The sequence below is a fragment of the Gallus gallus genome, chromosome 1 (assembly GCF_016699485.2).
Source record: "Gallus gallus isolate bGalGal1 chromosome 1, bGalGal1.mat.broiler.GRCg7b, whole genome shotgun sequence".
NCBI lineage: Eukaryota > Metazoa > Chordata > Aves > Galliformes > Phasianidae > Gallus > Gallus gallus.
In genome coordinates, this window is record NC_052532.1 from 12,791,271 (window position 1) to 12,817,915 (window position 26,645).

General features: G+C 38.7%; 1 protein-coding gene across 3 annotated transcripts in view; it reads right to left on the bottom strand.

Annotated features, from left to right (window-relative positions):
- PTPN12 (protein tyrosine phosphatase, non-receptor type 12) overlaps nucleotides 1-26,645 on the bottom strand; it is a 70,383-nt gene that overhangs the window by 21,731 nt on the left and 22,007 nt on the right. For 2 of the 3 annotated variants that reach the window (XM_415970.8, XM_046944978.1), the window contains exons 2-11: nucleotides 18,468-18,576; nucleotides 15,127-15,203; nucleotides 14,175-14,270; nucleotides 13,125-13,163; nucleotides 12,293-12,364; nucleotides 9,311-9,370; nucleotides 6,066-6,208; nucleotides 4,727-4,793; nucleotides 4,050-4,127; nucleotides 3,857-3,955 (exon numbers count right to left, since the gene is read on the bottom strand). In XM_415970.8, the coding sequence (XP_415970.7) occupies nucleotides 3,857-3,955; nucleotides 4,050-4,127; nucleotides 4,727-4,793; nucleotides 6,066-6,208; nucleotides 9,311-9,370; nucleotides 12,293-12,364; nucleotides 13,125-13,163; nucleotides 14,175-14,270; nucleotides 15,127-15,203; nucleotides 18,468-18,576 (840 nt within the window). Of the gene's footprint in view, nucleotides 1-3,856; nucleotides 3,956-4,049; nucleotides 4,128-4,726; nucleotides 4,794-6,065; nucleotides 6,209-9,310; nucleotides 9,371-12,292; nucleotides 12,365-13,124; nucleotides 13,164-14,174; nucleotides 14,271-15,126; nucleotides 15,204-18,467; nucleotides 18,577-22,387; nucleotides 22,708-26,645 lie in introns of those variants that run through there. The other variant, XM_046944982.1, reaches the window with a different exon arrangement.

Sequence of the window (26,645 nt, forward strand, 5' to 3'; positions counted from 1 at the left end):
CAGAATCACAGCAATCACCTGGACAAGAAGCATAGGTTATATGGTCTGTATAAATATGTGCAGAGTAATTCATGTTCCTTTGCTAATGAAGACAAACAAGGAATTCTCATAGCAGATGCAGTTTGTGAATTCAACTTGGTATGATGACCTACATTTTGCTATCATCTCCCAAGGGAAAGTCTCATTCTCCATCTGCAACCTCCAGTGCTGGAAGTGTAAAACCAAGCTGTCACTAAATGATTAAATAGAGAATCACAGTTCTAAACCAAGACTTCCAATGCATCACCTACAACTGAGGAATCCACCCAGTAACTGCAATACATTATTTTATTTTAGAAGTCACAGTAGATAAAATGTCATGTCAGCCAGAAGCTTTCTGTACTAGTAAATTACTAGAAGATACACTGCAAACATGGTTCCAGAAGTAATCTCATGGTTTCCCTCAAAAGGAATCAAGACATTTCTTCTGTCCTTATTGCCTGAGAACTACAGTGCATCAGCAGATGAAAGAAATATTAGACTGAAATAATACACTCAAATGATTCAGATTAAATACAATTTTCTGATCACAGACATCAAGATAAATGTCTCCCAAGACACCTAACATTTCTTTACAGTGCTATAATGGTCCAAAATCTCTCTCCAATATGCAAAACAGTGATGTGCATTTCACAGGTGAAAACTTCTGGCCTAGTTGTCAAACCATTAATGTTTTGAATTCCCACATTCTTACAGCAGCAGATTCTTCCACAGCTTCTAAAAGCACAAACCACAGTAACAAATGTGCCACTTTTACATGAAGTATGAGAGATTCTTAAGAGTACTAACAATGTCATATTTTGGAGAAAAAGTTTTGTTAATAAAAGTGGATAAGGGAAAACCACAAAGACTTGCAGTACTGTAACATGGTTCTTACTGTCAAGATGTGATAAAATTCAGCAAGAACTTATTTAAAATTCAACAATGAAATATTTCTCAGCAGACAGCAGTATATTTATTGTTTGTTTGTCCTTTAAACAATTTTGAGTTTTCTGCAGGACATTCAGCTTCGTGGAAATCCATCTGATGATGGAAATTCCACCATGGTATACTTTGCAGCCCACAGAGATGCCCTGCAAATAACTCAAAAATATTCAATACAACTCTGATACCTTATCAGATGATCAACACAAATCAGCTCACATCTGTTGCATAACTTCCAAAATCACAGAATCATAGAATCGCTAAGGTTGGAAAAGACCCACAAGATCACCCAGTCCAACCATTCACCCATCACCAATGGTTCTCGCTAAACCATGTCCCTCAACACAGCATCCAAACGCTCTTTGAACACCAGCAGGCTCGGTGACTCCACCACCTCTCCAAACCAAGTGTAATGTTTTGATTTAATAGAAAAAAAAAAAAAAACAGATGGAAGCTCCAAATTTGTGACAGGATGATCAAGAGTTTCATTCGGAGGAAGACTGAGTTTAAGACTCAGCTCCCAATTAACTGTTTGAGACATCAGGAGTCCAACTATTCAAGGAGGGAATAAAAAAAATAGTTCTGATTATCAAATGTAGTACCTCCCTCTCTTCTTACCTGGTTGTGAAATTCCTACTTCTGAGCAGTATTTCACCTTTGCCCTGGAATTTGTCTAGTACTGGGACTGCGTTTGAAGAAACCTTTTCTTCCTCTTATTCGTGCTTTAGATACTCTGTATTATTTTAAGCACATTTACAGTTTTAAGAATTCACCATAACTGTGCTGTAATAGTATGTAGTAATTATATTATACTATACCACATATGCATTTTGTACAAGACTTTGAATTGTTCTCTCAAAATGCAGTAATTAAGATACAACCCTAACTGAGCTCTAAACATTGAGTGCATTTTTGTTGACTTTGTACAGTATTGTTTCCAGCAGGGCAGAGTTGGCAAGTTCACAGGAACACACGTTCAGCACTGTGTCTAAGTTACATCCCCATGAATACTACTACTCTTTGCCAATCAGATACACCTTTACTGTGATGTTGCTGGCAAACACTGCTTACAAAGCATAACTCAATTTGTTTCAAGCGCTGCTTGAAACAAGGAAAGCAATTGGACAATAAAACCACAAAGTCAACCTTACGGAGTACTCCAAAACTTCAGATGATACATAATATTCATAGTATAACAAGCAGGCAAAAGAGAACACCTTTCAGCATCTTGTAATAGTACTATATCAGAAGTAGGGCCATTCTGCATCCGCACTTTGTTGTCACTGCACACAATTAAAAGCCCTCACGTAAGCAGGATTCTACACTTGCTGTAGCATCCATACTTTCCAGAAGTATAAAGTAATGATTTTGTTTCATAGCAAAGAATTTTCTTGGTAACAGAAAATATTTTTGTCCATGTTTAAGAGAAGCCCAAAGCCAGAAGACAAGATACAACCAAAACATTCAAGAACTTTACCACGTGTTACTCATTTCCAACCACCCACTGTCTTAATGTGTTTATTCCTATATACCCATTCTAACACTTCTCACTTGCTCCGCTATTGCTATCAAGGATAAATGTTCACTTCTGATAGGCAGACTAAGATCTAGGACAGAACCTAAACATATTCCACTACATTTCACAGAGTGACTTGAAATCTTTCTGCAGCAGGCTTAGTTTCATCTCAAAGTAAACATGCATTCCAGGGCACTAAGACACAGCATCAAAAAACCACATCACCTCCTTACTCAGCACTTCTTCCAGACCACAGATGTTCAAGAACATGTCAATAACATGAAACATTTTTGATTCTAGGAAGAGTGCAGATGAAGGTCAGTTCAAAGTCAAATAACTACAAGATACTGCAGACTCTTCTCCCTCTTTTTTTTTTTTTTTTTTAAGACAAAGTAACATCATTAGGAATCTATTCTGTACAAACCTAAAGAATCTACATATTCCAAAAGCTATCACATTTATTTATCACAAGTAAAATGAGAATTCCCACTCCAATTATGCTGAATATCAAACTCAACTCACATAAAACAACCTGCCCTACCCACACTGTACTTAGCCCATTAGGTTATTTCAGTGATGACTACAAAGCTCAGAACTGTTGCATGAATTGACAGCCTTAAGAGAAATAACAGAACGACATCTGCCTTCTTTTCAGGAATTAAAAGTGTTTCAGACTTCCTACAAATATCCATGTAAAAATGCTAAATCCCTAACATTAAAGATTTTTTGCAGCAAAGTGCAGTAGTAAGATAAATGCACACCTACTGGTTTAAAATTGGGGCCAGCACTACAGTGGTGGTGGGGAAGAAGGGAGAATAAAATTGGATTAAGTGTTTGCTCTTCCAGAATTTAAGTTAAACAACATTGACTAAGCTGAGTTCATATGCACAAACTTAGGAGCAAACTGAGTGCTTCATTTTAACATGCTCTTCATTATACCATTTAACAAGTAACTCACGGAAAGTCAGACAGTTTCATTTTGTCATCAGCAAGTAATGCCAGTCAAAGCAAGATACAAAACAGTTCAGCTGTCAACTACTATCACCTCACCAGATAACTCAATCTAAATTGATGTACGTGCTAAGTTTTGCATTTCATCCATACTGAAGTTCTTTCTATTACTTCTCCCAATGCAGTTGGCATTTGGTATATGTGGCAACTACTCCATTATTTGTCAGACTTAACTCTTACAATCAAATTCCAGTGTAAGCTAAGTACAGGATAACTCCCTACTCAGCAAAAAGCACTTGTAGTGCAAACCAACTTATTCATTTTCCTTAACAGGAATGAAAAATTAAAAATAAGACTTCACAACAAAAACTCAACCACAACTTAACAGTTACAACTGATGTAAGCTCATATAGGAAAGGCACATACCACTCCATCTGCAATCTTCCAGTCCGTACAACTTTCATATTTTTGCAGTTGCTTTTCAAACAGTTGTGCTATGGCTCGATGGACAAGTTCATACTGCTCCTATAATAGTTTATCAGATAAAAATTAGTGCACAATACCTTTATAAAGAATTAATGGTATATTATTCTAAGATGCATTTTAAAACAAACCATACCTTTGTCTGCACTGCAGAATGCCTTTGCGTCCTCATTTCCTGTATTAAATTAAATACATTGAACTCTTCAGGTATTTTCTGAAATACAGAAAGAAGTCAATTATATTGATGAACTGCCTGTAAAAATAGCAATGCTTCTGGATGCCTAACTTCTGCAAGCGTGGACAATCTATTCTCTTGACTTCGTAGCTACTCAAAATTCTTTTATAAAGCAATTCCTCTCCAGAATGTTTTTAACGTTTCATTTTGACCAGATGAGAGCATTTAAAAGCATTTTGAAAATGAGACACTCAATGGAAGCATTAACACAACACCTGAACAGTAACATTTCACTAGCTAGAAACCCCCAGAAGACATTATTTCAGTATATTCTAAATACCAAGACTTCAGAAGCAGCAAGATCAGAGATGCTGGAAACAACATTGAAAATCACTTAATACTGAAATATATTCAAAGGGGGAATATAGTTTAATGCTTGTTTTCCCCACAAAAAAATAAAAACGATGTCAATGGAAAGTTCCCACCAAAGCATGAATGTGATGAAGGTAAACATCCAACCTACTGTAAGAATTTTAGAACACGGAGGCATTTCACAATTTCAGAACATTTGGAAGCTCCATCAATTGCTGTTAGGAAATGATGGAATGCCACAGTTTTTTTCTTATAAGGTTCCTTACCCCAGCTTTAAGCAAATTCCATGTATAATCTATGGCACAGATGGCTCCCGTTCTTCCACACCCTGCACTTTGAACATAAACAGGTACATTAGAAACTGTTTTAAATGGTTGAACAGGCGCTACAAGCTTCCTATTTTCAGAACCCATACAAAACCAAAAACGTTTAATTCCCCCAAATATCATATTAAGGTTTAAAAAAGTGACAATGACCTGCAGCGTTTATTCTTCCTAATGGCATAAACACCTCTTTTTACAGATAGAGTCATAGTGCAGTGAATACATATCATTACATGGTTGTGAAGTCATACTGTCATTCAAGAAAAACAGAACAAAGTGAAACTAATCTCCATACTAGAGAAGTTCCTTTTGGGTTTAGACCCAGTTCCTTAGAAAGGTAAGCTAAAGCAGCATGCAGCTGAGACAGAAGATTTCTATAACACTCATAGAGGACATCCAGAATTAATAAGCCCCTAAATATTTATAATTCCCTGGCTGATACATACTGAGTATTTTCCTACATACAGTACAAGATAAAAACAGTGTTGATAACATGCTAATATTTGCTGTCACCTGCTAAGCCAAGGCATAGCAAAGGGCCCAAGGAGCTGGGAGGGAACAGAATTAGGACAGCTGACTTAAAATGGCCAGAGGGATATTCCATACAATATGACATTAAGCAGAAGGAGTTTTGAAGGGAGGGAGTTCATCTCGCACTCTTCTGCAGCTTGGGGGGCTAACTGGGCATCACTCGGGGTAGAGAACAATTACTTGTGCATCATTTGCTTTATATATATATGTATATATATTTATACATATATATATATATGTAAAACAAGTGATACATTTTATATATATACACAATATATATAAATAAAAATATATAATAATATATATTATATATGTGCATATATACACATGTATATAGTCATAACTGTTTTCTCTATCTTCATAAATAGTTTATCTCAACCCATGAGTCCTACTTTGTTGTTTTTGATTCTCTCTCCTATCCCCCTGGAAAGAGGGGGAGTGAGTGAATAACTGTGTGGTATGAAGCCACCTGCCAGGCAAAACCAGAACAAATGATCTTCAGAAAGTTTGTCCTAATGAGGACCTGAATGTTCTAAGAACCACATATATAATGTTCTCAACTGAAATAGAACCAAATTTTACTGTGACATGAGTTTAAGACACTGAGGACTACATCAGTCTGAGTTTTGACATGAGGAAATATTCCTCCTTAGGAAACTAAACTAACAACTGCTATTTGGAATCAAACTAGCACATCTCCTACTAGAAGTCTATATTTCTAAAATGCATATAAACTAAATGTACTTGATACCTGCAGTGTATGCAGATCGGTACATCTTCATGTTCCTGGTATTCTCTCATCAAACTGATCATGTCCAGAATAGAATCAAAAGATGACGGGACATCATGGTCAGGCCAGTTAACATAATGAAATTGATAGACACTACGAGTTTCCTAAGGGAGGAGGAATAAAAGTTGTTAATTATAATGCACATCTGAGGAGCTTGTATGAAATAAATAATTTGGTGAGGCTCCTTAATAGCCTGGACAATTAAAGCCATTTTAGTATATAAAAAACCTACAACTTATAGCAGCTAAAAAATACAAACAGGAAATTCTGAAATGTTTGACTACTACTGGTGCATGGGTGAAAACACTGCAAGACAGTTTGCTGAAGGAATAAAGAGAACACCTCATGAACACATGGGATACAGGACCCATCACGCTGCACTGTCTTGAAAATTCTCTGTCCCTACAGTCTTTAAACTTTGAAAGGCTGAAAGAAAGGCAAAGACCACCAGGAAACCACCTCCTTTTCCAATCATCCTCCAGTAACTGGAAATTTTCTGTCACGTCACTTGGGCAGACTACAAAATAAAGTGTGAATGCAGGTAAAAATTGAGCAACTTAGAATAATAATCCAGGCCATATCCAAGATGGCTCACACTTGCAACACAGTCGTATACTTCTATCCTAGTTGCTCATTTTACAGTAGGACTTTGGTAAACAGTAACTTTTAAAACACATCAGTTACTCAGCTACCAGAATCCCTTACAGAACAGTTCAAATTCTCAATTTCACTATTATTCAGACTGCCCACAGGAAAGCTACTGTTCCTGCAGCTCTCCATGCTGCTGTCTCATCTCTCGATTCCAGCACACACTCAAAATAATACACCAGAGAGGCAGGAGCGTGAAATTTTTCATCATTATTACAGATTACAGGCTAAAGGACCTATACTGAGTTCTGTTTAGCTATCTGAGAAGCAATCTGGTTGGCCTTTTGAACATGGAAATTTATATGATCTTCCAACTGAAACTATTCCAACTATTTTGGAAGCATTACTTTTATTAAATGTGTGAGAACACCATAGCTAGCAAAAGGAAAAGAATGCCCAGTGTAAGAAAAAAAAAGAAATCCAACTGCTTATGTAAAATCAATGGCATCAGCAGGGAAGACAAATACAGCTGATCTTTAAGATCCATTAAGAACTTCCACTTAATTACATTTAAAGAGTCATTTTTCACATCGGCAGAACAGTCAGAAAAAATAATGTCTAAATTTAAGCTTTTTATACATAAATTAATAAGGAAAAGGAATCTTCATAGTCCTTTGTATTGTAACTTCTTATGAAACCTGTTGATTTAGTTCATAATAATCTTCAGCTTTCAAACCAGTTTTCCTCATAGAAATAAGGATAACTTTCCGTATTCATGTAACTGAATTCCCCCCACAGCATTTTGAATTATATCCCACTGAACATTTTACAGAAGGGACAAAACTTGTCCTTACTCTAGGAAACTAGAAAGTATTCTAGAAAAGCGTGTTAAAGGATCTTTCTACCACAGCAGCACATTCACCTCCCTGGTTTAAGACTATAGTTAGAACTCTTCAAGATAAATCTGTAATTCAGTGTCAGTGTGTGCTTCACATATACAGCATAGATCTTTTACTACCAAGAGGATAAAACCCCAAAGAAATCCTGAAAAAAATACAGAAGTCAAACAGCTGAATGTGATTTGCATGCATGGTATGGACAAGCAAAATATGAAGCCCTTACAGTTTCTGAAGTAACCATTTCTCAGAGTTTGGGTAATAAAAATAACAGGTTCTGCTTTGGGGTTTTTAATCTTTTCAGTTTTGTTTTTTACTCACCATACCAGTAAATGCTGCAAAAACCACAGCTATTGTTATGCAGATAATTGCTGCTATATCAAAAATTTCATAGCATGGTCAGTGACGAGCATTCAGAAAGCACGAACAGAAATGAATTGCCCAAAAGCACATCTTACTGCAAACACAAACCACCCCTCAAACAGCACCGCATTAATAAGCAGTTTTGATTACTGCGGTGATATCAGTTATTGAAATGGAATAAAGTACTGCTAAAGAAAATAAACATGAGTTACGTTGTAATAATTATTTCTTCATACATTATGCCAAAAAGGATGACAAGTGCTCTTTAAAACAGAATATCAATCTCTCTGTTTTTGCAGGAGTGCTCCACGGTTGTTTTCTCATTTACTGAATTCCTCTTAGGAAAAATACAGTCGCCTCAAATTTGGCATTTGAGTTCATTCATTCTTAGCCCTTACGTGAGAATATAAGTGCTCTTATTTCACCAAACAGGTTAGGATTCCTTCTCACATGTGATACTCAGTTTCTAAAGCAGATTTCATGCTTTACAGCAGCTCTTTGGGACAGAAGATTTTAACCAAGATAAATTAACTACTTTTTCCACGAGACAAATTATAATCTTCTTTAACTGCCAACAAATACTGAAAATGAACTGAGCTACCAGACACACATTCTTCAACACTAAGATAACTCTTCAAAAATTCAGTTTAGCTCTCTTTTAGAAGTACATTTCTACTATAATCCTTCTATGTAATTACACACATTTCTCCCTTGTTTCCCCTTGCAGAACTTTAGCAAGCAGAAAGACAACACAACTCAACTTCAGCAAGAATATACCACATTTTTCATAAATATTACCATTTTAAATGCACAACGATTTTTTTCCCAAAGCTACAAATAGAAATCTTGAAAAAAAGAAATCATGAAATTGTCATTCTTGCTTTATTTAGCAAGACAAATGTCTTACTGGGCATGAGAAGTATCCCTTAACATTGCAAAGCCCTCTTGATTAAAAATGAAAGTTTATGGAACGAATTCTAACAAGTACCTACACTCACCCCAAGAAGCAGCTAAAAGCAAATAGCCTCTTTTGACAAGTTTGATTCAGTCTATAGTCATATTTTCAGTTTGGGTAAAGAATAAAATGTCTCCAGGTTCGCAGCAGCTTTCCAGTTGTTAATGCATGATATTAAAGACCACATGCCTTTGTCTAACCAAAAGAAAGGTAGTTTCACTACTCTTTTCTTATGTACTATGGTTTTCAACATCACTTCTATGTTTGACAATTTACATACGTACAGAATCATCACCTAAAAAAAGTGAAGAGATTTTCATCAGTTCCCTTCACTGTATCATTGTGGAGAACTTTCCAGGCAACCATTAAGTCACAGATAAGACCAGAATTCCTCACGTACTTACATTTTGAAATTCAAGTAATAACGTTCTAATGAAGTAATCTGTTCTTGCTTGCTCAGCTTCCTAAATAAGATAAAACAGTAATGAATGGAAAAAAAAGAGACAAACATAGGTAACTAATACACATACAGGACATAACTGAAATCCAAACTCACTGTTTGTTTCCATTTTTAAATTTACAGTTTTCATATCCGTGATTTTCCCAAAGATGGACAATCAAAATGTTGATTCTAAACAACAGCAACGTAGCTTGCTGTAAACAATATGCTTGTGAAAGATTTTGCTGCTTCTTAAAATAAAAATAGGGGTTTTCCAAGTGAATAACTTGCACCTGGAACTGTCAGTAAGTACAAGTATTACAGTACACTACTTTTGCTTTATTTCCCCGTGCATTTTATTCATCTGGTTTTCATCTTCCAGTTATCCTTCTGTAGCACTTCTCTTGTCTAAACTTCAACCTCTTATCAATCTGTCTTTTGATATCCATTCCTCGGGGATTATTTTCAATGAGAGGGGCATCTGAATGGGTTATTGTCATTATCTTGCTTGTGGCCAAAAAAACCAGATCTCCTAGCCTCTCAGAATTTTCAAATCCACTGCTGACACACCAAAGAAGGTTTATGCTGTCTATACTAAGCAATATTGTTTTACTTAAAACATCAGTAATAGCACAATTTGAAGACACCTTAAAAAGTGTAAGTGTTCCAGCTTTGCACAGTGAATTTTAGGAGACTGCATATATGTTTTTGTTTCCTTCCCCTACAGGGTATTTACCATTTTCCATCAAGACTACAACTGCACTGCCTTGCAGGTTTAAAGCAAATGTTGCATAGCTACTGGCAACGGAATCCATATACACCATCTTACACAGTAAGATGATTTTTGACAGTTCTACTCAAGTACAACTTGAGTCCATGATTCAGGTTTTACTCATATCAGTACTAAAGGACCCAACAGAAATTTCAGGAGTCCTATCTTCAGCACATTTTCTACATGTCTAAGGAGAGATGCATATAAGAAAGTAGCAGAGAATATGACAAAAGAGCACTGGCACCGGAAAGGTGTTTTTGGAAGACTTTGGGGAAGAGTGGAGGAATGGAAGGCAGAGGGACTGTAGGGACCCAGAAATAGTTTCCCTTTAAAATATATTACTGAATTGCTATGGACTTAAGTGCTATAAACAAGTATTCAAAACAACTAAGAAGAACAGTGTTAAAGCTCCTGACCTGTAAGGACAGCAATAGTAAGAGAAAATGACGAAGACCTGCTGCCTAAATCAGTCTCAGGCTAAGAGGAAGAAACATTGGTACATTGATATCTTCTTACATTTATAAAGCAGCCATGAAAATTACAAGTAGTAAGTGATGTCAGACATCTCACAGTGAGGTCAGAATCACCTACATGGCTTCAGCAGTGTACAATGAGAAGTAACCACAGCAAGAAAAGAAAATCCCAAACCAAAAAACGTTTGTCAAATTCACAATCCACTGCATTTTATAAACACTAATTATCCAGAGGCAATGCCCAAACAAGGAAATACTACAAATTCATTGCTAGAAGCTGGCAACAAGTGGAAGGAGAAGGATCATCCTATACGTTTTATTTCCTCTTCTTCAGTTGAAGACTTCATCTATCACTGAACACAATGTGATAGGCTGGATGGATCTTTGCCTGATCTGAAAGTGAAGTCTTGACAACGTGATCACAACTCCAAGAACCAGAAGTGGGACAAAATGGGCCACAATTTATGGAAGAAATAAAGATACACCACCAGATGTGTACAAAGGCAACCAGACAGTATTTCCCACCCAGGAAACACCAATCTTACAATCCTGTAATTATTTTGTGGTTACGCTCCTGCATACTTACTCATGCCCTGAATACCTCACAAGCAATAAATCATAGAACCACAGAATCACCAACGTTAGAAAAGACCTTCAAGATCATCTAGCCCAACCATCCACCTACCACTAATATCTCTCCACTAACTAGTACCACATCTAAACATTCCCTGAACACCTCCAGCGACAGTGACACCACTACCTCCCTGGGCAGCCTGTTCCAGCACGTAACCACTCTTTCAGAGAAGAAATTTTTCTAAAGATCCAATCTAATCCTCACTTGGCGCAATTTGAGGCCATTCCCTCTAGTCCTATCACTAGTTATGTGGGAAAAGAGGTCAAACACCACCTTGCCACAACCTGTTTTCAGGCAGTTGTAGAAAGCCGTAAGGTCTCCCCTGAGCCTTCTCTTTCTTGGACTAAACAATCTCAGTTCCCTCAGCTGCTCCTCATGACACTTGTGCTCCATATCCCCCACCAGCTTTATTGCCCTTCTCTGGACACACCCCAGGGCCTCAATGTCTTTCTTGTAGTAAGGGGCCCAAAACTGAACACAGTACTACTCAAGGTGTGGCTTCACCAGCACTGAGTACAGAGGGATGATCAACTCTCTGCTCCTGCTGGTAGCACTATTTCTAATATAAGTCAGGATGCCACTGTAAACCTATAGATACTGTCAGGAGAAGAGAAGAAAAAAGTCTAGTTTCTACTTGCTCTATTTATGATATCTAACTTCATGTCCCTCAAAGAAAGTAAACCAATCCAGTATTACTTTCATTTCTCTTACACATCTAGAAAGCATAAGTGATAATGGAAAGAAGCAGCTACTTGAATATTATTTACATTCCTGATCAGCTACAGACTTTCAAAACGACATGAGGTAAAATTAAAGAAACGGCACAGAAAGAAACAAAGCCAATGCACATGTTCCCCACTTTAAAAAAATCACAAGGAATTCAGAAATCCTGTAACACTTACATGCACATATTGTTTTGCATCATTTACTTTTGGATCTTCGGAAAAATTTGATATTGAACAACTGAGTCTTTCCTTTGTAATACAAGGCCTGACACAAGTTGAGTACCTACTGTAAGCTAATGGAGCAATAATTCTACAAAACTCTCTTATAAAGCTTAATACTTACACATGAAACACGAAATGGTCCAAAAGTTACTGCTGCTTCTCCATACAATGGCCAGTAACGTTCACATTTTTTCTGTTGAAGCAAAGAATCCTGATTCAGTTCATACATTATATTCAAAGATTGTTAACAACAGCAAGAGCAGACAAGATGACAGTTTCTAACGCCTTGTTCTCTATTCTTCTATTTCAATTGAAGCTGTCTTTTAAGAAAGTAAGGTGTCCTTTGTTTTGGTATAACAAATACAACAAAAAACCCCACAAATAACTAAACCAATAAATACCAATAAAATGTAGAGTCTTTAAGTCCGAACATGAACTTCAGTACTGCCTACGTTATGTGCAAGCATGCATTGTACTGAGGGAGGCAACAAGAGCTAATCTAGTTTTTGCACAAGTTCAGAGTTGAGAATTCCAGAATGCTTTTCTTCCTCTCGGGTCTTAAGAATATAAGAGATTGTAAAAGATGGATTGTTTTCTGCAGCTGTATCAATTGAAAGGAAATTCTGAAGGAATTGGTATTTTGATAATCGGCATACATCTCACTAAGATGTACTTCTTGAATTCAAAATAACATGACCAGAAACAGACCATAAGTTCAGTTCTGTATACAAAGACATAACGCATATTCTGACAGAACCCCTAGATAATAACACTATCAACAAAGAAGAGCAGTCACATTCATTCTTTCTTCTGTGCATAGGAATAAGTGTATTCTCATTCAACCCTGGTGGATTACTTTCATAGTTATGGAGTTCACACCTACAGTTTAACAGATAATGGCATATTGTCCTACACAGGAACTGCTTGCTTAGTTTTATGTTTAGTACACTTACCCTTCCCATTTCAAATTCTCGACAGGCCATTACAATTATCTGAAAAGAAAAAATGTTAGCTGGCTTTAGATAAAAGAGAGATCACAAACACTTTACTGCTTGCTTCTAGCTAAGACAACACAGATACTCCTTAACTGGCTGCTACCAAAGGGACTGATTAAACTTCGGCACATAAACAGCTGCACATTCTTTTAATACTAAAATAGTGTTCAAGTTTTATTCTGCACAAAACAACCCCAAATACTAATAAAATATTTAAAGCCTACCTAATTTGAGTCATTTGAAATCACTGCAATCCTATATGAATACCTTATTCACTGTACTACTGTAAAAACGCAGAATCATTTGCTAAATATAAGGAAGTGCATCTGTTTGTAATCTGTTTATAACAACAGACCGCTTCTTTAAATCAGTGCAAAAAACTATTTCAAAAACTAAAACAGTATTTCTTAGGCAATGAAATTTTAGGTATGATAATCTGAATAACACTACCAAAAAACACCAAGAGGTAACCTACTTGTTACAACAGTAAGCCACTACATTTAAAGGGTCTGGTAAAAAAAACAAAGCAACAAAAAAAAATTCAGAAACAAATTTCTTTGTTGAATCCAACCTGAACAGTACTTAAAAGTTAACTCCTGACATGAACTGTTTGAAGAGATACAGAAAATACAGAAAAACAAGTTATCCAGAATTAGCATAACTAAAAGGTAGACGTTCATTTTGTTTCTACTGCTGCTTCTGCGTTTGATTGCCTGTCCACATTAAGAGTCAAAATGGTAATGTCTCCTGCAGGAGATGGAATTAAGTACTGACCTGTTCATAAAAAGATATGATTTCATTTATAATGTAATAAAATGTAATAATTTTTATTATATAATTGAATAATGGCACACAGATGTTAATTTTGTAGTTTAAGTAGCATTTTAAGACAAACGTCTGCTAAATCACCGGCAATGTTCCTGCTAATAGCTAGCTCAAACAAGAAATACAATCGATGTACCATGAAATAGGGTAATACACAATTCCTGTGTTTAAGTAGGTACTTACAGCCACATTGTATTCCCATATCATCCTCCAGAAATCTATTACTGTATTTGCTAATGGTCCCTGGGTAGCAACATACGCCTTCGGCCCATGTACTCCCTAGGATTGCACAAAGGAACCGTTAATGTTTACAAAGAAAATTTATCTGCACTGAATAAAAAGCTTTCATCTATAATTATGTAAAATTAGAATTCTGTTTTTGATCCAACAGGAAAGGTGAACGTGGAATCGGAATCCTGCTGACATTAGTCCTAATTTTGCCAGTGATTTCAAGTGGGCCTAAGATAACTGCTACTGTACTGGTAGAGACTGCAACAGAAAGCACTGAGTTAACCATTTTTGTATGCTGCAGTCCTGAAAGGTATCTGTAAGTCTGCACTGTTCATTACATATTTCATGATCAACACTGGAGTATTTCTTTCTGTTAAAGCACTCCTTTCGAAAAATTCAAGCAATACAATTATTTCAAAAACCAAAGATTTTGAAGTGTTTATATAAAAAGGTTGAAGACATTTACAGTGGCTTGGTCTTAGGAGTGTTAGGTACAACTCCACTTCTGCAGTAAGCAGCAAGAGTGCACATAAGCATGCACGGTTTGTCACACACAATGCCTCACTTATGTTCTAAAAACAGCTTCTCCTAATATTTAGCATTTTAACAGTATCAATTGTTAAAAATATTTCTATCTGAACTTTGCAATGGTGCAAAGTTCCAGTTTGGTTGTCTGTCACCTTAAAATGAGATTTTTCAACATTACGTTTAAGCCTAAAGCAACGTTAAGTTAAAACCTTTCCCTATAAATGACAATAGGTTTGTAAATTTATTTAAGCCACAGTAAAAGACATTTTTTCCTCCCAGCTCTGAATTCAAATCACAGGCTAAAACACTAAAGCTGTACTGATCTGAAATAAAAGCTTAGACCAAATTTTAAAACTGTGAAGATAATAATTCATACCTTAATAAAGTTTGCATTGATGTAGTCGGAATCTTGGGGGGGAGTTTTTAAGGTCAGTTTAACTCGGCTGTGATCAACTAAAAGAAGAATACATTGTTTAATGTAAAGAATTACAACGTGCAAATCAATATATAGCAGTAAATACGGAACACATTTTAAACAGAACATCAATAGGAAAATTAAGCATTGAAAGCGTTCCTCAAAACTACATCACAGAAACAAGTCAGTTAATGAAATCAACTTGAAATTCAATGGATTAGAAGTCAGCAAAGTGGCAGTCACACAACATTATCACAGACAACGATAGTCAGAATTAAAAGAACGCTTACTGTATCCATGAAGCTGAAAGAGTAAAGCACAACTAACTGCCCAGCTAAAGCTGCGGGCAGGTCTCAGTAGCCCATCAGCTATTACACTACAAAACATGCACCGTGGCTTCTTGCTTAGCACAGCCTGAGCTCCACTCCCCCAACACCGGGCTGTGCATTTGGCTGGGGCACAGAACCCAGCCCTGCTCAACCAGAAGCAGCCAACTCCTTCATTTACGTGGTTTTGACCATGTCAAATTTCCACACTGGTCATTAGGGACCATCCTGGAGAACATTTCCTGTAAGAACACATCTTTAGAGATCAGAATTCTCTGAAATCTTTTAAAAATATTCTTTACTACGTAATTTGTTCTGGCAACATCTTGGCTGATACCAGTATTTCCTAGAAAGCACCAACATATCATTCAAGCTGTCTCTACAATAAGGACCGATTTAATGTAGCACCACAATAAATTGGAAATCAAGAATTAAAAAGTACCCAATAGATTTGGATTGGGGAACAGGAGTATGTACAGAAACAGCATCTGCTCAAGTAGTTTCTAATACTTCCTGCTCCCACGGTTGATTCCTAAGCCACAAAGCAGCTGAAACTCTATTAAGAGTCTAAATTAAATAAAAACCAAAGAACAAGACTATCCAAAAAGAGGAAATATGAATGGTTTTGGGCTGTTGGGATGTTTTGTTGCTGCAAAACACCACTGGTAGTAACTGCCCTCAAGAAGAATGTGCTGAGCACTAACTCTTTACTGAAAACTCTGCCAAAAAGCCCAAGACCAGGAATTTCTTTCCAGAGCCCTGATAACATGCAGAAAACATCTGTGTCACTGTGTCGTGCTTCCTAAAAGGGGACAAGCATCGATGAACGCAAAGGCAACGCTAAAATAAATACCCAGAGAAACCACTGTGACATACTACACTGTAATACACTATCATATGTATAGTGTAAAAGCGTGAGATCTTTCTAAATATACAGTGATGTCACAAATGTAATACTGAAAAGTATTCTTAAATGCCAGATTAAAATAATTAAAACTGTAGGCTAATGAGGGCTCCTATCTTTCCAGCACAGTAGATCCAAAATTCTAAAGCAGCTGCCAGATGTCAGCACTTCCACAGCCTTCCTTCATCCGCCACCGCTCAGCTCTTCTCCCATTTCAGCTCCAAAACACAATTCTCCAAAGGAAATCCTACAGCACGCTCCAGGTTCAGGAGATTAACTGTGTGTTTGGCTTTTTTTTTTTTTTTTTAAGCTTTATACATAGCTTAAAGGCTCTGCTCAGAATTACAAATTGGTGTCTTCGAGTAATCAGTGAACACCACGGTTAATTTGAGTGTCATTAAGGATGGCTTAGGAAAAGAGTACACGTGGTCATACTGCATTTACTCTGAAGCCCATATTGAGTTAGCATTGAAGTACTGATCTCTCTGGTAGCAGTAATCATTTCTGATATACAGTGTTAATCTCCAATTAAGCTGCATTTGTAAGCTACCTTCTGGATTTACAAAAATAAGCAAAGTACCGTATCCATTCTTCCTCACAAACATCTTCTAGCTTTTGTTTCTCTGTCAAGCTGGTCTCCCATCACTTCACTGCTGGAACTTTTCAGCACTGAAAGATATTCTCCCTTCAGTTGAGTGTTTACCTTCAATTTTCCTCACCGTCAGCTTTGAGGTTTGCTCATTTTCTCCCTTGTGATCTGTATATCCTTTCAGATCCTAATGCCTCATGTTTTGATTTTTTCAATGTACTAAAAGCTCATCCCCAACTCTAGCTACAGCCACTTACTGCCATAGTGGCTATTGTATCTCATGGATTCAGCCTCAGTGCTACTGAATTTTTCTTGTATTTTCATCTATCAATAAGCCTGCATGGAATAAGCAGAATAAAGGTATTGTAACAACAACTTCCTCTCTCTCACTGTATCCATTTAACATTTTTCGTCACAGATTAAAACAAAGCCCAGTGAAATTTCACTGTTTTGCTGCTTTTGAGTTCAGTGCCATGCACGTCCTGCCTTCTCACCACAGCAGCAGCCATTATGCCCACCTTGTTAAACAATCCAGGGCCTGTGGCTCTATGGCCAAGCTGACCGTTGGAAGCACAGCTCCAAGCTCTGGGAAGCAGTATAAACTCCAGCACTAGAGAAACAAAACCCACTGCTACACCACAGCCTGAAATGCAGTTTATTACCAGAATATATCTTGAAGCTGAAAGCTAATGATGCCTAAGAACATTTTCAGCTTCAAATGGATTATAAACCTTCAAACACTTCTGAGAGAGCTAAGTGGAACAGACTTGTTGTTAATCTTCTGGGATATGAAAAATGGCACTTGTCAGAAGACCAGCCTTTAATCTTGCTGACAGTTACTCGTATTGAGAAGCACAGCAAGAACTGCTGAGATGCGTGGCCTCATGAGATGCACGAAGTGAACTTGCAATACACTATCTTGTCACAACAAAATCTGGTATAACTATACACTTGGCTTTAGAATTTAAAATTCTGCTCTGAGTCACATTTTATGTGCTTGAACATGAAACCATTTTGCTTGGGCCACAGCAGAATACGAACAGAAGATACTCAACACTGATAGCTCTCAGACATGGCTTGCAGGTATGAACCAGCAAGAAAAGATCTATTTTACTTCAAACCACAAATGTGGGCTCCTTAAAATCTCATTGAGATGTTACGCTGACATTCATTTTCTATCATGAAAATGAAAAAATACATACACTTAAGGACCCAGTAAGGTCCTAGACTATTCTGAGTTAAAATGAAAGCCTCAGCTTGATGCAGCTTGAGACCCAGCAAATATTGTATATTTGGGTGATAACTCCCCTCAACAAAATAAATCTCCACTTCACCTGCCAAGTTAAAAATAAAAACTTCATGCAAATGATCTTTCAAAGTATCTCCGATTTTGTTTTTTGTTGTTAACTGAATAAAGAAGTTTAGAGTACATTAAGAGTAACAAACCTTTTCCTTTATCCTCTATTAACAAAATCAGACTTACATGGCAATATATCCTTATATCTGTTCTTCTTCACATTTTCTTCCTTTTCACCAGTGGCTGTTGGATAGATCTTCTCTGTTCTGTATTTTGTGGATAATCTTCTTAATCTCTGAAATAAAACATTTACGTTATCTTTTCAAGTCTGAAGCCAGCCATGTCTGTTGCCTTAATTGATGTATATGGATAAATAGGTCACTCAAAAAAAAACTCTTCTATCCTTTCACAGTTTTCATAATAATTCCTTTTTTAAAGCCTAAATACCTGGTAAGTGCTTTTTGCTCAACAGCAGTTTATAACCAACTTGGAAACACTTTATATGGAACTCAGAAAAAGCTGCAAGCCATGGTCATACAGCTATATTTTAATTGGAACGCACAGTGCCATGTTAGGGAATAAGGACTGCATTATCAAGAATACATGTGAGAAACAAACATCTGTTATTCCCCAGGATTCCCGGCGGAACATCACAGATCAGGCTGGCTTAAGAACAGCTGTTATTTTGCTACTGAGCTCACACATTAACAACTGAGCAGGAAGAACCCAGCTTTGGGCGGCAATCAGCTCCTAACACGCAACTCCCACCGAGTTTCAAGCTCATCCAGATTTCTCTGGTCCTTCCTTGAAAGGCCCTGCTGCTCAGCTATACGCTATTCTCAGTGAAGTGGGTGACAGACAGTTTGCTGAACTCACAATGTTATGTCCAATTTTCTCACCCTGCACCTATTGCAAATCCTCTACATTTGAAATAAGCAAAGCCTCTATTAATAGAAACCCACCCAGCCCTTCTGGCAATGCAGGAAATAACAAAAGCAATACAGCTTCATTCACTCAAGTTACGCGCTTGCAACCCTAAACTGACAAGGAAGAAAAGTACTTGTTAATCATAGAACGGCCTGGGTTGAAAAGGACCACAGTGATCATCGAGTTTCAACCCCCCTGCTATGTGCAGAGTCGCCAACCACCAGACCAGGCTGCCCAGAGCCACATCCAGCCTGGCCTTGAATGCCTCCAGGGATGGGGCATCCACAGCCTCCTTGGGCAACCTGTTCCAGTGTGTCACCACCCTCTGTGTGAAAAACTTCCTCCTAATATCCAACCTAAACCTCCCCTGTCTCAGTTTAAGACTATTCCCCCTTGTCCTATCACTATCCACCCTCGTAAACAGCCGTTCCCCCTCCTGTTTATACACTCCCTTCAAGTACTGGAAGACCGCAATGAAGTCTCCCCAGAGCCTTCCCTTCTCCAAGCTAAACAAGCCCAGTTCCCTTAACCTTTCCTCATAGGAGAGAAAAGAGAGAAAGAAATGTAGTATTTCTGCTACTTACAGAAAAATACTTCCATGAAATTTGGACGTAGTGAAAACCATGTAAATGGTGGACAGAAACTGCATGGATTCTGCTGACTAATACACACACAAGTCCATAAAAGTGATTTTATGATAAAAGATTCCGTGCAGACCATGCTAACCTTTCCAACGCTGAAGAACAAATGCACTTGTGAATATAGCATACAATTGGAGAAGCCTAGTATATAACATGGTACAGACAAAGAACACCAGGGAACGGCAAACCATAGAATCACAGAGCCACGTGTGTTGGTAGGGACCTGACAAGATCACACATTTCCAGCCCAGAAAGAGAATGTGATTCTTCCCAAGCATAGCCACAAATCTGCTCCCCATCTCAATATGTTATTTTTCATCTCCTCTTATTTTCCTGGGGCAAATGCTTTGATTGTGCTTAGAAAAAGAACCCTCTGAACACCATGAGTAGAAGCAGAAGTTGTTTTCAGTGAAAAAAGACACACTTGAAGTGGTACAGGAAAAATAATAGGTATCAAAAAGCTCCCTAAGAAGATGGTCATTTCTGCTATGCCTATTTTAAAGGTAGGCAAGAAAAAAAACAACAGTATCTACAGTATGCATGGATCTACTGTATGGATCTACTATATATATACCATACTATACAGTATGGATCTACTGCAAGATGAAATTCCCCAGAAAGGGCCCAGTACCAACTTTCATTCCCTATAGACTGATGAGATAACTCATCACATCCTTCTCCCTTACAAAATCTGCAAAAGAGAGTGGAAAGCAGGACTGGCACAGGCCAGCTCTGAGGCAAAGACCAAGAAAGCAATGTGGCAGAATACAGCTCTCTGTTCCTAAATTACTTTTGGATTCATTCTTTTCATGCACATTTGTCTGCTGTTTTGTGATATGGGTAATAGCAGGGTAAGTAATAAATACAGTCATGAGAGCAACCAAAAAAGAATAAGTATCTTTATGCTTCTTTAGCATAGTATTCTGAGCTACACAGAATAGTACCTACTTTATGCTTCAGAAGGGAAAGAGCTGAGTTAAAAGTTAGGAAAGAATTCTGAAAACTGAGCCTTGAACCACCTACCCCAGGAGGAGTGCTGGACCACAGGAGCAGAATTCACACTGCATGCAAAAGGAGGCTTCTGCACAAAGGCACTGCAGTGTGCACACACTGCTTCAGGGTGCAAGAGATGCAGTGCTTCCTAGGCTACAGCCTGGAGTGACCAGAGCAAGGAGAATGTGCTCAGTGACAGAACGGGGTAATGGCAGGGCAGAGAAAGAAAGAATTTTGTTCAGACTATGTTAAATCAATGAAAGATATCCAGTGAGATCTGTCACGGTCTACTTTCATGCTAATTCATCATATAGAGCTGTCTGCAATACAAAGCAATGTTCACTTGGGCTAAGGCAGTGGAACTGCCAAGAGACACACAGGGACACAAACCAGCCCCACACCCCTTCCAACCTCACCACAACAGCTATTCCAGGACCTCAAAAACCTCCATTCACACCTTCCTTTAAGAATAAAATTGACAAAAAAGTAACCAAATATTTGTGACAAAGAACGACATTCACAAGGCCTTAACTTTCATTCTCTTTAAAAATACTCGAGTTTAATTCTGCTCGCTCACTGTGCTGTGAAGGGGTTACTGGGATGGTGACAAACACCCCGTCAGGGTGGGGGTGAGTCCTTGGAACAAGGTGGGTTTCAGAAGCATAATTCCAACTCCCACTGTGGTTCAACATTCTCTAATATGATTAAAGTTCTACTTCAGTGTTTTTAGTGAGACAAAGCAACTTGTAAAATCCAACACGTGGAATCCTACTGAATGAAAAAGCTTTGTCCAGTCAGTTTAGAAAACACTTCTGACTTTCACAGTCAACACCGTGTGTCTATTTCACACTTCAGAAAGCGTGGCAGATGAAAAACTGAACATGAGCCAGCAGTGTGCTGCAGCTCAGAAGGCCAAAGGTATCCTGGGCTCCATCAAAAGAGGAGTGGCCAGGAGGGTGACTGTCCCCCTCTACTCTGCCCTTGTGAGGCCCCATCTGGAGTACTGTGTCCAGGTCTGGGGCCCCCAGCACAAGAAAGATGTAGAGCTGTTGGAGAGGGTCCAGAGGAGGGCCTCTAAGATGATCAGAAGACTGGAGCACCTCCTATGAAGACAGGCTGAGGGAGCTGAACTGGTTCAGGCTGGAGAAGAGAAGACTGTGAGGAGACTTCATTGCAGCCTTCCAATATTTAAAAGGGAATTATAAAAAGGAGAGGAAACAACTTTTTACTCAGGTGATAGGACAGGGGGGATTTGGCTTTAAGCTCAAGGAGGAAAGGTTTAGAATGGATGTCGGGGGAAGTTCTTCACAGAGAGAGTGGTGAGGTGCTGGCACAGGCTGCCCAGAGAGGCTGTAGATGCTCTGTCCCCAGAGGTGTTCAAGGCCAGCCCTGGGCAGCCTGATCTAGTATCAGTTCTGGACATTGGTGGCCCTGCCTGTGGTTGGAACTTGCTGATCCAACCCAAGCCATTCTATGATTCTGTTATGACACAGCTTAATTCTAGAGAAATGCTGTTTGTGAACTGGAGAAAATATTCATACTCACTTTGAAAGCTCGAACCTTATTGAAGTTATCTAAGCTCTTGTGCCTCCTTCCTGGGATCTTCCATAAGGGACATGTGAAAAATATTCACCAGGGGTTTGCTTATTCAAAGCCCTCTGACTCTCCTAAGACTTACTTTCCAAAACCTCAGCATAAAAAGCAGATTGAAGCAAGCACTGCCGTTCTGACTTTACCTAAGGAATAGCACACAACAGCGTTAAACTCAGTCGCCGGAGTACTCCAAGGCTTCCACAACTCATTTGCCACATGCTAACAAGGCAACAGCCACAGGCTTCACAGGTTCTCTATGGACAGCTGTGGCAGTAGGGTTGGGACACATCACTGCTAATCACAAAAGAACTTATTTTGCTTCCCAAAATTCACTTCAGTGTACCAAATACTAAAAAAAAGTCTGGACCTTGAAGACAGTCTTCTATAATAATTCTCTTAATAGTCAAAGCATAAAACGACACCAGGACACACTCAAAAAGAAGTGATGTATTAATGCACTCATTTCCTAAGACAGCTCTTTCCAGCATAAGCTTAACATTTCTTTGTGCTTACTGGCAGGCAGAGGAAGAAAAATGCATTATATGTTCAGCTGTGCTCTCCTCCTAGTAATTTAATACACATTACTAGGACAGAATAGAATTCCCAGTCCTCTTACATAGTGAGGAAAATATACCTGCAAGGAACCCTCCCAAAACCATCTTGACTCTGTGAGAATTTTAGCCTGTTTAGACAAACCCCACTTAGTCCTTCCAAATCTAACTGGTGTTTCCCCACATCATCATCTGACCACTCAGAGCTCTGGGAAACTCCAGGGCAAGATGATGTGAATGAGCTCAGCTGGAGGATGGACTCTCAGTGGAGCCATGGGTACCTCTGCAGCTCTGGGCTGCACAGGAAGGCACAAACACACACACAGGGACCTGGCTGCCTTTTGTCACTGCCAGCACAGGAAGCACGGGGCATTTCTGGGAGTATGCCTTCTCCCAGTGAGCCTTGGGAGCATTGGAAAAACAACCCATGCTTGTGGCAAATGTCAGTCTTTTCCCAGTTATTCCTGTCAGCTTGCAAAGAACTATTTTTAAGAATTTCTAGACTTTGTGCTGCAAGGAAAAAGCTTTCCCAAACACGAAGTATAAACAATGACAGGAAAATGAACCAATTCTATTAAAAAAGTTTCATTGCATCTCAGCACTTCCGCGTGGCTTTGGCTGCAAGAAATAGTTCAGACTGAACTCATTTCTCTGAAATGAAGCCCTGAAAAGGGACTGTGTTGTGGTTTCAGCCAGCTAAGACAGATTGCAAGCTGAACTGATAGGAAGAACCAAACTTCTGAGGGAGCCCATACTACCTCAGCTCTCCCTTCTGGCAACACCCACTGACACTCCAGCTCTGGGCACTCTTCTGAAGTGATTAATAGACAGGATTGATATAGAGAGTGTCCTGGGAGTTCCATCTTCTGTATTTCACTGCAGGAAGACAGCTCATCTGAAAATCACCACTGTGTTCAAGGAAGCTTGTGTGAACCCTATAAAAGAGAAGTCCCTCTACAGTTAGGTAGCAAACTGGGATCCACACTGTTCCAGTATTAGGTGGCATATTGCATGGTGTTATCTTAACTTGGCTGGCTGTTTTCTCGGAGCAGAGAGGAGTTCACATTATTGCATCATTTAGAGATTCACATTCAGTAAAGAAGCATTAGTCAAGGCAGGCAGCACACACAAGGAAACCCCCTACTTAGAGGAGATAAAGCAAAACACTGAACTACTAAAACTTCACTATCCTGTATTACATTACTAACATACGATTTAAGATATTTTAAAAAGCTCCACAGCATTTTCATTCACGCATTCAAACTGAGGTTGTAATTTTTCTATCCCTGAGCAAAGCAGTTTCCTTAGTACCACCTATTGCTACAAATGCATCAAGTGAAAATGTGCAGGACAACACAGCTGGCAGAACACCAGCAATCACAGTGAGTGATGAATTGGCCAAGGAGGCCAATGTTATCCTGGGATGCAATATAAAAAGCATGGCCAGCAAGGACAAGGAGTAATGGCCTACAACGGGAACATAGCAAGTTCCATACAAACATGCAGAAGAATTTCTTTATGATAAAGTGGATGGAGCACTGGAACAGGCTGTCCAGAGAGGTTGTGGAGTCTCCTTCTGTGGAGATATTCAGATCCAGCTGGATGCCCATCTGGGCAACATACTGTAGGGAACCTGCTTTAGCAGGGGCTTGGATTCAATCACCTCATGAGGTCCCTTCCAACCCCTGTAATTCTGTGATTTCATTACTGTGAACATTTCCATCAATGTAAAAATATGTGAAGAGGAAGCAGTCTGACTTTTGGTTGAAGTCAAGGAAACATCTCAATGCAAAAACAGAAAAGGCATTTATAATTAGCACATCCCACAAATAACACTGCTTACCAGTACTAAAGGAGCTCAGCAATAATTCCTAAGAGAAATAATTCCTAACAGAAATAAGGCTCACATTTGTCCAGCAGGCCACAAGGTTTTCAGTTCTTGAAAACAAACACAAACAGAATAAGGAAACAAAACACAAAGACACCAGGAAACAGAAGTCATACCCAGAGAACCCTCCTGCTTAAAAGCATAACTCCCAGGTGACTGGATTTGCTACTATCCTCTTGATTTAGCCTTTAGGTTTCAGTATTTTTGTGTGTGCACTGACAGCATAAGTGTATTAAGAACTTCTCATCTAACCTTGAATTTCCCCTCAAGTCTTTCTTTGAACGCACACAGCTTTTATCCACCTTACCTCGCTGTGTGATTACAAAGGTAACGTGTTCCTACAGAAAGCTGTGGTGAATAATTCCTAAGAGAACGTTTTTACAGCACTCCAGTTGATTAAGTGTTACAATGGGATCAATCAGCAGGGCTGCAAAAAGAGCCAGGAGCTTCTTACTGAAAAAAACAGCTACTAAATACAGTTCAAAACTGAGCTAACTGTACCATACAACATACGCCATCTTCATATGTCAGCTTTCTATACCCATCTTCTCACCAATTCCTTTTTCACAAGCGGGTCAGCTTTCAAGTCCAGAGAGTAATGGCTTAAGATGTCCTCCATACAACCTTCTGCAAGCTTTCAAAAGAACTAATATTCATGTCAGTGCAAACAGATGACGACTTCCACTTTTGTGAGAGCTCTTAACACTTGCCACATAGCTGTGCATATCAACCTACCAAATACAATGTATATTTTGCACTAAAGAAGAAAAGTTTTCCCACCTCCACACCTTTTTTGCAACCTTTTCTTCAGAAGACTGTAGATGCCCACTCTATCAGCGCTACAGTTTTACTGCCAGCATTCCAACAGCTCAGCTGATTTGTTCAAGAAACTGTAAGACACATTTAAGCCTCATTTCAGTTGAATCTGCATTCAGTTCTGAGCTAGGAATACAAGGTCTTATCATAAGATGCCTATAAATAACTGGCAAAAAGAATTGGCTAACTGCTCAGTTCTCATTACACGCGTACTTCCTGAGCAGCAGGAAGCCTTGTACCACAGCACAACAAGGGTACAAAGAGGAATAACCCTTCCACCTTCAGCAGTAGAAGGTTCAGGCACACTAGAGTTGGGGGCAGGACAGGCTGCTTATTGTAGCTGTTCTGCAAGATGTCATCTGCATGTGCAGTCAGCACAGGCATTTACAGAGCCCTCAGAACCACTCTAGGATTCAGCAGCACAACCACAGGTCAGCTGGGAATGCACCCAAAACCCTGAATCATGATGCAAGCATCTTGCTGTATGGTGTCCAAAACCAAGAGGAAGACTGCTCAGTGTTGTTACGGTCCCAATAATTTCAGCTGCTCATACAACATAACTGCAAGTGATTTCACTGACATTTGGCAGAGATGTACCATAAATACACAGATGTATATAGCAGTTTGAACAATGTCAACTGATTACAAGCAGAGGTAAGCATTGTCTTCAAAGCCTCCCTTTCTTCTTCCCTCAGCCAGGAGAGGAGAGCACAGCACAGACCATCACCCAGACAGACTTAGCTCTGAAGTCAAATGGACAGTCCTGAACGTGATGCTGACACTGTCAGTATCGTACCTGAATTGAGTACCTTTAAGCAGAAACAGAAATCAAAGCAGAGACTTGCCCTACCTACCTCTTTTACAGCACACTTAAAGTTTGATGGGGAAGTCAAAACCTGATAGGTATGATGGAATAAAAACAGATGCCAGAGAAGCAGCAGTACCACGAACAAGC